Source organism: Carex rostrata, chromosome 22 (assembly GCF_964058835.1).
Source record: "Carex rostrata chromosome 22, lpCarRost1.2, whole genome shotgun sequence".
In the NCBI taxonomy this organism is placed as follows: domain Eukaryota; kingdom Viridiplantae; phylum Streptophyta; class Magnoliopsida; order Poales; family Cyperaceae; genus Carex; species Carex rostrata.
Window position 1 is genome coordinate 2684762 of NC_135939.1, and position 13718 is coordinate 2698479.

Genomic DNA, 13718 nt, shown 5'->3' on the forward strand with positions numbered 1-13718 from the left:
ATGTATATTCATTGCAATAGTTTACCTATAATTAATAAGCAAAAAATAAAAAAAACAGTTTATAAACTATTGCAATGATAATAAAAAAAAGCTTTTGAACAGTTTATAAATAGTTTCATAATAATAATAAAAAAAAACTTTGCTGCATAGTTTTTAAATAATAAACTCTCTCACATCTCTAAAACTAAATTATAAACTCTAATAATATCAAGAATGTAATATTAGGTCAGAAATGTAGATGCTCTAAGCCACATGAAAATTTTCATCATCATCTTTTATCTTATTTTGTTGTCGACATGACTTTTTTTGTTGTTAAAAAATTTAAACTATTACTATATATCGAACTCGGAGGATTTCAATGCACCATGATTTTTGTGTCAAACTCACACACTCTTTTTTATTTTATTTTATTTTAGAAAAATTGATAATAGAATATTAAATTCAAACGTAAATCTTGTTTATTTTCTTTCCTAAAAGAAAATCTTATTTATTTTTCATATGATAGGTGCATTATTTTAAAATTTTACAATTTTCTAAATTTATATTATATATACTAGATCAAGATGTCAAAAAGAAAACAAATAAACTAATTTAGTTAATTGTGACATATTAATAAAGCGTTTATTTTTTGAGTTCTTGATCTAGTATACAAGTAAGCTCACAATATTTACAAAAATTATATGAAAGCATCTCTTGCGGAAGTTACACAAGTTCTAAATTAAGAACAATAATACGACAAGTCTTCTTCTCTTCCTCTCCTCCTTCCTCCTCCTTCCTCTCTTTCTCCTTCTCCTTCTCAGACTTCTTTCTCTCTTATCAATAAACCCTCTATTTATAACAAAAAATGCGCCAAAAACAAAAAAAAATGTATCCGGAGCGCAGAAAAAATCTGCAGGGGGGGGGGAAATTCCGGGCCACAAATATTTTCTGCGCTTCCAAAGAATAATTCGGGGCTGTGCATTTGCTTCAAGATCCGTGCAGCGGATCTGTAATTTCAAGGCCGGAGCGCAGATATTATCTGCGGAGTGTATTTTTAAAATTTCAGTTGAAAACTGGTTATTTTTAATAAAATCATTTTTTTTTGGGTATTTTAAAAAAAATCGGAATGATTCATTAATATTTGAAATGTTAAAAAGTACTTGGATTTTTTTTATTTTTATACCGTGTACTAGACTACTAGCTACTAGCTAATAGCTATCCAACCAATCTATCACGAGTGACACAACTCGCTACCAATTGATTTCTAACTTGAAACAATCCAAACTAGATTGAATTTAAAACTTTGAGGGAATTTCACGTATACCCCTCAAAAATTTCAAAATTACGTATTTCTCTCTCTAAATTTTCAAAACTCATAAATTTACCCATTTTATAGTCTTTCATATTAAAAGTCATTTTAAATTTATAAAACATCAATATTACTCTTTATTAAAAGCATAAAAAAATTGTAGTTTGTTTAAGAGAAATATTGGTATTATAAGAGACTCATTATTCCCTTTTAATTGATCTTTATAAAATATCCATTTTGTCCTCAAAAATCGGATACCCATATACCTTTTATCCTTTATAAATACTCATTTTGACTTTGAAAACCAATCAATATAGGACCGACATATTTTAGTAAGGAATATTATGGAGATACCGAAAGTTTTATTTCTTTTACTATTTGACATGCAAAATAAAATATATGACCTACGAAAAACTACGAACAAAGGAAAACAGAAAGTAGAATTGGATCGGTTTGTTAAGAAAGTACGTAATATTGAGAACAACCTTTAGTTTAGTGCAAAATGTAATGTGTTGTAGGTTTAAAATTCAGAATAAGATACCTACATAATTAGATGGCTTAATCTCCAATCTTTATTAAAAAAGTACAAAATATTTGGTTCGACAATGTGTGGTTGGGAAACAAGAATCTATTTCTCAAGAAAGAACATTATATCCTGTATCTGCTCTGAAATCGGACCGAACTTGATAATTCACAAATAAGTTATGGATCCTATCTACCCGAAACTAAAATGCTAAACCCGAAATATCTTCTATCAGATATGGTAGCTGGATCCAAACTCGAAATGATTTTGAAACGATTTTAATATAATAAGTATATAAATCGAAATTCAAATCTAAACAATTTTAGAGCACAGGTTCAAATATAATATTGTCCAAAACCTACCCGACCCGATAACACATCTAACTAATACATGAGATCCGAAACTATTATCGATCCGAAGTCGGCGATCTTAAATATGACACGATTCAGAAATCCGTATCAATTCAAGCTGAATGATAAAAAAAATCTTAGTCCGATCTGAATCCAAATGACAAAATGCAAAAATAATCCAAATCCAAACTACTCAAAGCTCAATCCGATTGGAACTGAACTTGAGGCCTTGAGCCGATGTTTTTTGTTTCTTTTTTTTCTTCTATCTTTTCTTTAATGCCATAATGATAACGGGTCTTTCAACTCTAACAAACCAAATTAAATGCAGAGAGAATAATGGCATTTTCATACAACATTCCATTTGTGATTACATGAAATCCCATTACCTGGTCTTATTCCTATTACAGAGAGACCAATAAATACAATATTGATTCAAGGTTAGGTGCTAGTATTATTTTTACCTTAAACAAACCAAATGCGCAAAAACCCATGTGCTGCTCACATGGGGGGTCAAGATTTTGACAGAGCAGTTTTTAAATCATGCAGCGCACTGACTATCTGACTTGTGTACTGCATGAATCAAAAACTGCTCTGTCAAACTGTATACCCCTCACATGATCAAAACCAAAACTATTCCCTTTTTATAATAATTGAGGAAATAAATCTCTTCTCCTTCTTCACCGCAGTACATTCTCTTCTCTACATTGTCAAAAAGAATTTGACACAAAAAAGTAACAGCCATGCCTAGTAAGAGTAAACATTTCAGAGCAACAACCCATTCATTGGTACATCATGAAATGTCAATAGAGAGAGATAAATAGAGAGGGAGAGACAAAGGGAACGATGACTTGGTGTTAACAGACCAATTCCTCTCCACCTTCTCTCTCTCTCTCTCTCCTCTCTCTCTATATCTGATTGACTTCAATTCCGGTCCCTCTTCACTCCCCATTTCCCATTGCCTCCTGCTCTTACACAACAAGAGTGCCTCTTTTGGCGCTTTAAATCGCAACCCCACAATGCATGGTATCATAAATGCCAGATTTCAATTTTCAAATAAAACAGAGCACTCTGTTCTATGTAATAAATCAAACTGATCCAGAGTTATCTCTCTATAAATGCAGAGGAAATCTCCAAATTTCGATCAATATGGGTGGAACGGGTTTACGAAATGGTGGCTTCATACGAAGGGTTACTTCAATCGATACAGATAGCCGATGTATGGTACATGGTCAGATCGTTTGGACTGGTACCGATCATCAACCTCGCAGTTGTGCTGTGCCTCATTATGTCTTTTATGGTGTTATTTGAGAAAACAACCATGGGCCTGATAAGCTTGTATGCTAAGGTATTTCGTCGGAGGCCATATCGGGTTTACAAATGTGACCCGATAGTGCCCGATGAGGAATCCGGATCCGCTGCCTTTCCGATGGTGCTTGTTCAAATTCCCATGTATAATGAGAAAGAGGTACACCCATTATTTATTTTTATTTTTTTTGTAAAATCTTCTTCTTTCCCATGGTGATTTCTCATTGGTGGAAATGAACATTGTTATGAGCACCAGTAAGAACTATACTGGTTTCCACATAGATAAAGAACTATACTGGTATGTAAGAAATAATTTAAACTGATGATAGGTGTACCAACTATCGATTGGAGCAGCATGTAATCTGGAATGGCCTGGTGACAGGATTCTAATCCAGGTGCTTGATGATTCTACTGATCCCATTGTTAAGGTGAGATGCTTTTACTATTTTTCTTTAATTTTTAATGCATTTTTTTTTCATTATTTTTGTCAGAAAATGGAGTAGAAAATTATAATGATAAGGATCAGAAGCCCATTGTAGAATAAAAAACAAGATAACAAACCAGGCAATAGTCAGAAATGGTAACATAAATTAATATATTCTCTTGCTTGAAATTTCAACATAATATATATAAACTGTATATATAAAATTCACAATTTGCTTGGACCATATAAACCCGGGGTGGTTTATTTCTTACCATTTTAAGAAAATATTTGTTGTGATACTACTGAGTACAAACTAAGGTTAGTTGTAAACTGCATTCCATCAAGACTGGATTTTGTTCTTTTCTGGTGATAATGAAGTCCCTAAATTTGATAAATAGGGGCTCTTTTGGTACCAAAAAGATTATTTTGTTCACTGAAATTAAATTTGTTTAGACGATCTTGTCCCAATTAATTAATTATTAAAAAATAAAAAATTAACAAATTTAGAGTTAACAATTACATGTACATCATACATATTATTTTTCTTGACAAAAATTATAAAATTTATGACCTGTGATGTTTGGATCAGATACTGAATAAAAATATCTTTATCCGATAAAATTTGTTCAATAATTCCGCAATAATTTTTTTTATCAAATATATTTTAATTTGATGAATTTAATCACATTAGTTGACCCAAGACGGGATAAGTAATCCTAACTTAGCACTAATTAAATTTGGCCATTTAAATATTTACTTAGAAAATATAGTGATATTAAAACCAGATGCGGAGTGAGGAAGAAGCAATGGGGTCAATTGACCCCATTTTTTTTTTTTCAAATTTTTTATATAATTTTTCATATAATTGTGAGTAAAATAACATGAAACTATAGAATTTATATGGTTGACTCTATATGTGTATTAATTGAACCCCATTTTTATATAATTTTTCATATAATTGTGAGTAAAATAACATAAAACTACAAAATTTATATGGTCGATCCCATATCTATTTCATATCCATAGTCCGAAAGTCTAACTCTGCTCCGATTAAAACATATATTTTTCCACTTAACTTTAGGGGTATTTTGCAGCTACCCCAAGCAAAAGCACCAATCACGTTAAGAAAGTCGATTGTCTTTTTTGTGGAATATTTAATTGGAATATAAATAGTACTCCCAAGTATCCCCCACAAATATTTCCTTTTATCAGACTATCAAGTGTACATAGTTATTATAATTAATATTTGATTATTTTACAAAGTGTGTATTTTAAGACAGATTTAGACACCAAGGGCAGAAATTTACATAGCAATTATTTGTTATGCAATTGGCAACCATTCATTCTAAAATAACAAGTGTGAATTTTGCAAATATTTGATGTTCATTTTAAACTGTTTGTAAGTTTAAAATAATTGCTGATATATATTAAAATGTATTTTGACAAATAAAAACGAATTACATGTAAAATAGACTATTGTGCATTATTTAATGACCAAATTAAATGTGCATAAAGTCAAAAAACGTGTCAACTGTCACCAATTATGCATAAGCAGGGGTGGACCCACATGGTCCCGGGGAGGCAGCCGCCCCCTCCCCCTGAATTTTGAGTTTTAGTGAAGATTGGAACGTTCTGATAAACTTTGCCCCTCTCTGAATTTTTTTTTTGTCCTATCTTGATGTTTAATTTGTATAATTCGGGTTTAGAGTTAAAATTAAAATAAATTTCTTGAATTATGATTGGTAATTAGAATTATAGGTTAGAGAATTAGAAATTACAAGTTACAGTATTGAAAAGTATAAGTTAAAACAATATTTTTTTTATCGAGTATCTAATTAGTTAATGAGTTTAAACCCGATTTAATATTATTTTGTCCCCTGGCAAAAATCCTGAATTCGCTCATACGATAAAAAAAGAAAAAAAAAAAAAGATAAGTCACATTATGTAACAACCAAGTGTGCATTATGTATAATGTGTAATCTAAGATGTGCGAAAAATTCAGGGAGTATTTAGGACGTGACCTAATGGAATAATAATTATTAATTCCATAATTAATTTTCATAATATCTAGTGGCCACTTGCTACGAGTGAACGTTTCTCATTATTAATTCATACTTATTAATAATTATTAATAATATCTTTGACCCTAAGCTCCATACATAACGGGCATTTCACCTTCCGAAAATATAAAACAAATGAATAGAAAATTGGTTTTTCTAATTTTTAAGCATGTCTTTCAATTATTTCATACTTATTTTATTTGTCATGTTCTTGTCCTGAGGGTAGTCAGATCGCATCGCAGCTATTTACCATTTCCAGCTGGATTTGCACATGCTGTCTTTGCCCTCTGGTTCAAGTGGACCCACCAATCGATCCAAAAATAAATACAAAATAGTGCACCAACCAATGGAAATTAAATATCACACGTTTCAAACAGTTCCTATGTTTGTTCCCGATCAATAAAAAATCGCCAAAATGTGCATGGTTTTGAAGAAACTAGAAAAAAAATACCTACGTGGTTGGCGTGGTCGCATCATGGCATGGCAATCATGTGGTGGTATCTCCTGTTTAATTAGACCACAAAAGATCCATGATTGACTAGGTGTGGATTATGTGTGGTCTACATGTTTTATTATGTTTTCAGGTGAAATCAAGGAATTTTTTAAACACCCAATTTGATCCATCAGATTTTTCATTAACAAAATAGCAAATAAAAAATTGCAAATTGTTATTTTTTCCATCTTCAAATCTAAAGTTATGATGACCAATAATACCAAGTTCAGAAATAACCATTTCCTACATTGGGCCTAAGTCCAATTCAAACAGAGATAAAAGTTTTAACACAGTAACATTAAATGGTTGGGCTTGTTCTTTTTATTTTATTGGGCTTTTTATAGATCAAGTTTTGGGCTTTCCTTTATTTGATTCTCATCTTATCCGACTTGCAAATGTCAAAAAAATTCACTAGTTTTCTTTTGATCTTGTAGGATCTGGTGAAAACAGAATGCACAATGTGGTTAAACAAGGGGAAGAACATAAGATATGAGACGAGGAGCAACCGGAATGGGTACAAAGCCGGTGCTCTTAAAGAAGGGATGAAGCACCCATATGTCAGTGAGTGCGAGTTCATTGCCATGTTTGATGCGGATTTTCAACCCGAACCCGACTATCTCACCAGAACTGTACCATTCCTCTTTCACAACCCCGATATTGCACTAGTTCAGGCTCGATGGTTGTTTGGTGAGTATTAAGTTATTTACACAATTTGGAGAATTTATTTTTCACTTGCATTTTTAGCAAAATAACTGACACCTTTGCAACAACAGTAAATGCAAATGAGTGCTTAATGACAAGGGTGCAAGAGATGTCCATGGATTACCACTTTAAGGTTGAACAGGAATCTGGCTCCACGTCATGCGCATTCTTTGGATACAATGGTACATTAATTCTATTCAAGTTATTTAGCTACAAAAATGCAAAAAATAATATTAAGTACCCGGGCATGTTAGGTTCCAATTTTGAAATTTGAGATCAATATTGTGTGAAGGTACTGCTGGAGTATGGAGAATAAGCGCAATAAGTGACGCTGGTGGATGGGCAGATAGAACAACAGTTGAAGACATGGATTTAGCAGTCAGAGCAGGTCTTAGAGGTTGGAAGTTTGTATATCTTGGTGACACTAAGGTATAATTTTCCTTCATTTATCATCATTTTTATCAGAATTGTTATTAATTTTATAAAGCTTTTCTGTAAAAGTTTGGAAGGTCATAACAGTAGTAGACTCCTTAAACAGTGAGAATCAAGAAAGTATGGAAGATTGATTTCAAATTTCAACAAGATAAAAATGTCGACATAATCAGGGAGTACCTGTCTTGAATTAACATTTAGATGTTAATTAATTTTCAGGTAAAAAGTGAATTGCCAAGCACCTTCAAAGCATACCGGTACCAACAACATCGCTGGTCTTGCGGCCCCGCAAATCTTTTCCGGAAAATGTTTTGGGATATTGTATTAGCCAAGGTTAGTGTATAACTTCTAATATATATACTTTTACGGACCTTTGATGCATTAGGACCAGTACTAAATAATGACATCCATTTTTTCAACAAATGCAGAAAGTGTCGATGTACAAAAAGTTCTACGTGATTTACCATTTCTTCATCGCACGAAGAATAGTATCTCACCTCGTCACATTCGCCTTCTACTGTGCGGTGATACCACTTTCAGTATTTTTTCCGGAAATCGAAATACCAATATGGGGCATTGTGTACGTCCCTACAGCGATTACATTGATGAATGCAGTTGGAAAACCAAGGTTTGAAACAATGAACTTTACTGTTTTGCAGAGAAATTATCTTTTGTTTGTTATTACTTCTGACTTAAGTTTACACATCTTGTTTTATGTTGTAGGTCCATTCATTTGATAGTTTTCTGGGTGTTATTTGAAAATGTGATGTCCTTGCATCGGTGCAAGGCAGTGTTCATAGGTCTTTTTGAAGCAGGGAGGGTTAATGAATGGATCGTTACTGAGAAATTAGGCGACATGTTAAAAGGAAGCCCAAGTATTAGCTTTGCCAAGAAGCTCAATTTCAATGTCTGGAAAAAGTAATGCGCTCTTTCTGTCATCCCCCATTACTTTACTTATTAAAGGGAATATATTTTCATTAACAATTCTGCTTTTTGTTGTTGTTGTTGTTGATAGGTTTAATGTTTTGGAGCTGGTGGTTGGGTTGTATCTCTTGGTATGTGCATGGTATGACTTCATGCATAACAGTGACTTCTATTTTGTTTATTTCGTCCCTCAATCGATTGCTTTCTTCATTTTTGGTTTCGGATATGTTGGTACAATTATCCCAACTGACAAGTAGAAGATATTGTTAGTGCAATAGTACCAGTATCTTGAGATTGTCTCATTGATTCTTTGTAATTTTTTAAATCCATTTTTCCAAAATTTAAAAAAGAAAAGAAAAGAGAATTGGTAGGTGTATGCACAAAATAGAAGAGCAGGCCAATTAACAAGGTGCTTATTTGGACCTGTGGTGGAATAAAATAGTTGTATGATACTGAAACGCAAAAACAAGGACAGAAAGGGAAGTAGAGAGATATAGAAGTGAGAGAAGTGAGAACTGTCAATCTGTTTTTCTTTGTAGTTAATTTTTAGATGAATTAGTAGCATTTAGGTGAGGTGATGGAGATAGCTAGTATAAATTGTTTGGGGCCATTCTTGTATCCTTTCTTTCCATGTTGTAATTAGATAGCATTCTTTATTATGTCAGATATTACTTGTATGTAGGGGTGAGTAAATCGCTCATAATTCGTGAGCCGCTTATAACTCGCTCATTAAAAATTCGCCTAAACTCGCTTATCCGTTCATTAACAACTCACTCATTTACTTAATGACTGAGCATGAGCATGACTCAACTCGCTCATTAAAAATTTGCCACATCTAATTCCTGCCACATTTAATGTTATGTAATTCTGTGTAACATCAACTTTCCCTCATTAAGATTGATAGATAGTGAGCATAGTTTCATATTTAATCCTGTGTAATATAGTGAGTACAATGTAACATTTAATCATATATAATATACTAATATTCATATTTTCATATTCATTTTTCTTTTGTAAATCGGCAGAACCAAAACCTCCGCCTAAAGCCCAAAACAAGTAATAGTCATAACAACTTGCTCATTTAAATGAATTATGACAATTTGTTGGATTTTGTTATGATGACTTTTAACAAATTTTGTTATGTGTGGGCACACTATATAATTTTGTTATGAGTCATAAGCCATAACTCGTGAGCCGCTCATAACTCGCTCATTTATCCGCTCATTTAAACTCGCTCATTTAGTTAATGAGCGAGCATGAGCATACCCTAACTTGCTCATGCTCGCTCATTAATTACCCCTACTTTTATGTCACATAATGGGTAAACAGGGTTTCTGCTTTTATAAATTACTTTATGCACAGTTCTGTCCAATAACAGAAAATTTTCTTTACAATTAGTACTACTAGAAAAGGCAAAATCAATTGGAAAAGGGAAGAGATATCATAATGGAAGTACAACACTTGCGACATGGAAGAAAAAACAGATCAGAAATCAAGTAAAAATATACAGAAAAGATAACTAGAAAAATGTGAGTGTATGCCAAGCAGAAATAATCTTTGGAAAATGTGAATTTTCTTAAAATATAAATTGATTAGACAGAATAAATAAAATGTAAAAAACAAAATTTAATTGATTGCCTAAAGTCAATTAAATTTTAGATTAATTTTTTTTGGAAAAAAGTGGCAAGGCCGCCGATTTCTAATTGCATTGAAACCACATAAAGTGTTTGGATAATTTTTCAATGAATGATCAGTTTCATAGTTGACAAAACAAACAAGATAATAAAATTCAATTTCAATTTTCAAGTCAAAATTCCGACTTATATTACAATTAATTGGAAAATTACTAAGATAATTTCAAGTAAAAAATAATAATAATATCCAAACATAGTGCAACTGATGCTATGAATATTATGACCAGGGCTGCAAACGAAACGAATCGAACCAAATCGAACTTAACTTAGTTTGAGTTCAAGTTTGAACCAATTTTGAATTGAATTGGTTCAAAAATGAAGTAGGGTTTTGAATTGAAAAGAAGAGTTCGAGTTTGATTCGGTGTGATTCGAATCAGTTTCAAACTGAACTGGTTCGAAATTAAAGTAGGGTTTAGAACTAAAAAGAAGAGTTTTGAACCGAGTTAGACTCAGTTTGAGTTCAATTCGAACCAAACTGAGTTTGATTCATTTCAGAACCGAATTAGTTTGATTCGTTTCAAACTGAATTTCTTTTTTAAATCGAACTCAATAGAATCACAAGCTACGAGTTTTTTGTGCACCCGTAATTATGACTACATTTTTGTAGAGGTGCTATCGGGTCGGGTCGGGTTCGGGTACTATTATATTTGGACCCGGACCCTAAAAGTGTTCGGGTCCAAATTTCGATCCATATACTTATTTGTTTCAAACCGGGTCGGGTCCGGATCCAGATACCTATCTACCCGTAGATATTTCGGGTCCAGTCTTTCGGTTCCGGGTAAATAGATACCCGTAACTTGTTTGTGGATTATCGGGTCCGGTTCGGATACGGGGCGGTTCCGGATCCAGAGCGGGTATAGGTCACAACTCCAAAGTATTCGAGAAATTATTTACATTTAAATATAATTATAATTTCTTAAACATCTCATATAATAAATCATTACAATATAAATTAAAAACTACTGCAAAATAAAAATTATACTATTAATTATGTTTATAAATAATAAAATATATCATGCTACATAGCAAAGTAAAAATAATAACTCTAAATTATTAGTTGGTTGTTGGTTGTTTGGAGTACTCATGGTGTAACAAAAAATATTGAATTCAATTTTTTGTTAATAGCTTTTGAATTCACGAGGATGGAGGAGATATAATTTTTAGAAAGTAAAATATTAGAGATGATGATTTCCTTTTCTATAATTCAAAAAAATCTATGAATTGAATGTAATAGAAGAAAAAATGTATAAAATAAGCTGGTTATGGAAGAATAAATTTGACAATCATGTGTCATGTGTCACATGTGTATAATATAGAACAAAAATTAAAGGGCGTAATTAAAGGGCTAGTTAAGGATGTAATTAAAGGGTAGTGTAAAACAGTAGCATAAATTTAGTTAAGTTTTATCAAATTATAGCTCAGCTGAAATATATTATCTAACACAAAAACTTGATGCAGAGTTATTAATATATATTTTATCGAGTATTTATACGGGTATCGGGTCGGGTCCGGTTATGGGTCGGATAATTAAATGATACCCATATCCTACCCATTACAGTATCGGTTCCGGTTCGGATATTAAATTATTAATTTTGTACCCATACCCATAATTTAATCGGTTATATTTTTTAAACCATACTCTATCTAAATTAATCGGATCCGGGTCGGATCCGGTTCGGTTCCGAATCGGATCCAGGTAATCGGATAAAAGTAGCACCTCTGCATTTTTGTATATCATCCGAATATAGTAAACACAATATACATAAATAAAGAAGCCGCTGTTCCTCCAATAGATGAGTGGAGCACACAATACAATTATGAGAGAGCACTACTACAGCTCTTGACGTCATGTTTTGATTTTCTTTTACTTGATTGTATCATTCTCTTTTCCGGACCATATCCACCAAATATTACTTTGACTTGTTACCCAATTTGCGGAAAATGGAGTTCTGAGGACCACCACTTAATACCATTCTATATATCTTCTCAAGAATTATTTCAGTAGAATGACTGAAATTAATTCAATAAATATACAAGACAACTAATTGCTAACGGGTAAAAATATTCATGTTAATTTTTTTAGCAGTAAATATTGCCTTTTTAATTCACCAATAATAAGAGTATTTCAACCAATTTGTTGTGTGAAAAGACTAGTTGAAGATAAATGGTATCCTTTATTGTCAAAGTGCATATAGGGTGAGGAATTTGTATCACCCCAGGTATCTAAGGTGCAAGTTATAAATCTAGACCGTTCTTTTTATGTGACACGAATCTTAAAACATACCCCCTAAAGTCCTAATTGTATCCAGATAAAGTTTAGCCCAATTGAATTAATATGGGCCGTCTATTTTTCAAAATTGTACCTCAAGTACCTGAGGGGACACGGACTCCTATGGCGAAAGGACCTATTAACAACTGAATATGTTTTGACAAACTTCTTAATCATAAAAAATTAAATTATAATTTTAAAATCCAGTTCATGCACATAATGTACATGAAAATAATAAAATTTATTGGATTTTTCACCGTGCATTAAATGAAGTGAAAATTTACAAGAATTCATATTTAACCACATTTGATAGAAAAATAATATGATATTTAGGTTGTATGGAAATTGATAATCAATCTAAAAAGGAAAATAAAATGTCTATATTTTTTTTATATCTTTTATTTTTTTTACTTATAATTTGAAAAAACATTGGGAGGATTGTCCCACTAACCAATGCATTTAAAATATTTTCTATCTTTTCACTAACAATTAATCTAGAAAATGGAAGTTCAAATCTCAAATAACACTCAGATATTGAAACAGTGACAAAGAGGAATTAGCTAATTCTTAGAGACTAATACAATTCTTGCATATTTTTCTTTTTTTTTATAATTTTTTTTCCCATCCTTAATTAATTTACCTTACCATGTTTGAGCAACTATATTTCCTTCTGCATTACTAACATGAAAAAAAAATTAATATAAATTTAGTGAAAAAAAGTTAATATAAATTTAGTAAAAACAAATCAAAATTGCAGAATGACTTTAGGATAAAATTCTAGATTGAGTTTGGCCGACTAAAATTTAACTTTTCAAATTGACTCATTCCCAACTTTTGTTAAAGTAAAAACAAATTTCAACCATCCATTGCTAGAACTGTGCTTATTAAATTAATGAACGACTTGCACAAGGGGTCCGGATCCCCTAAAGTAACCCAACTTTTGAGTTTAACGTGTCCCGTGCCTATTCGGGGATAGCACAGGGGACCAGTATTATTTGAAGGGTCCGGACTTTTTAAGATTCGTGTTCGAGCATCTCGGGCATTTGGATCAAACCTAAAAAATTGAGTTACTTCATAAGATCCGAATTCCTTGCACGAGTGGATTCAGCTCTCTGTTTGTACTCTGTTTCATATAAATTTAGACCGTACATTTCATATCAAATTAGATGAGATGTAAACTGAAATTATTGGATTCTGATATGGTTGAAATATAAACTGTGCATTTCAGATTAATTTAGCTGAGATGGAAACAAG

At 32.0% G+C, this 13718-nt stretch overlaps 1 protein-coding gene across 1 annotated transcript; it reads left to right on the forward strand.

Moving 5' to 3' along the window:
- The first annotated feature begins 3012 nt into the window (after positions 1-3012).
- Positions 3013-9181, forward strand: LOC144574061 (glucomannan 4-beta-mannosyltransferase 1-like). Its single transcript, XM_078323897.1, has 10 exons — positions 3013-3184; positions 3283-3626; positions 3796-3894; positions 6878-7130; positions 7217-7327; positions 7438-7574; positions 7797-7910; positions 8006-8205; positions 8301-8495; positions 8593-9181. Exons 1-10 carry the CDS (start codon positions 3178-3180, stop codon positions 8756-8758), a joined length of 1626 nt encoding a protein of 541 aa, XP_078180023.1. The 5' UTR covers positions 3013-3177; the 3' UTR covers positions 8759-9181.
- Positions 9182-13718: the final 4537 nt, after the last annotated feature.

Coding starts and splice junctions, on each gene's coding strand:
- LOC144574061 (XM_078323897.1), top strand. Junction 7,911..8,005: donor GGGATATTGTATTAGCCAAG/GTTAGTGTATAA, acceptor CAACAAATGCAG/AAAGTGTCGATGTACAAAAA. Junction 8,496..8,592: donor AATTTCAATGTCTGGAAAAA/GTAATGCGCTCT, acceptor TGTTGTTGATAG/GTTTAATGTTTTGGAGCTGG.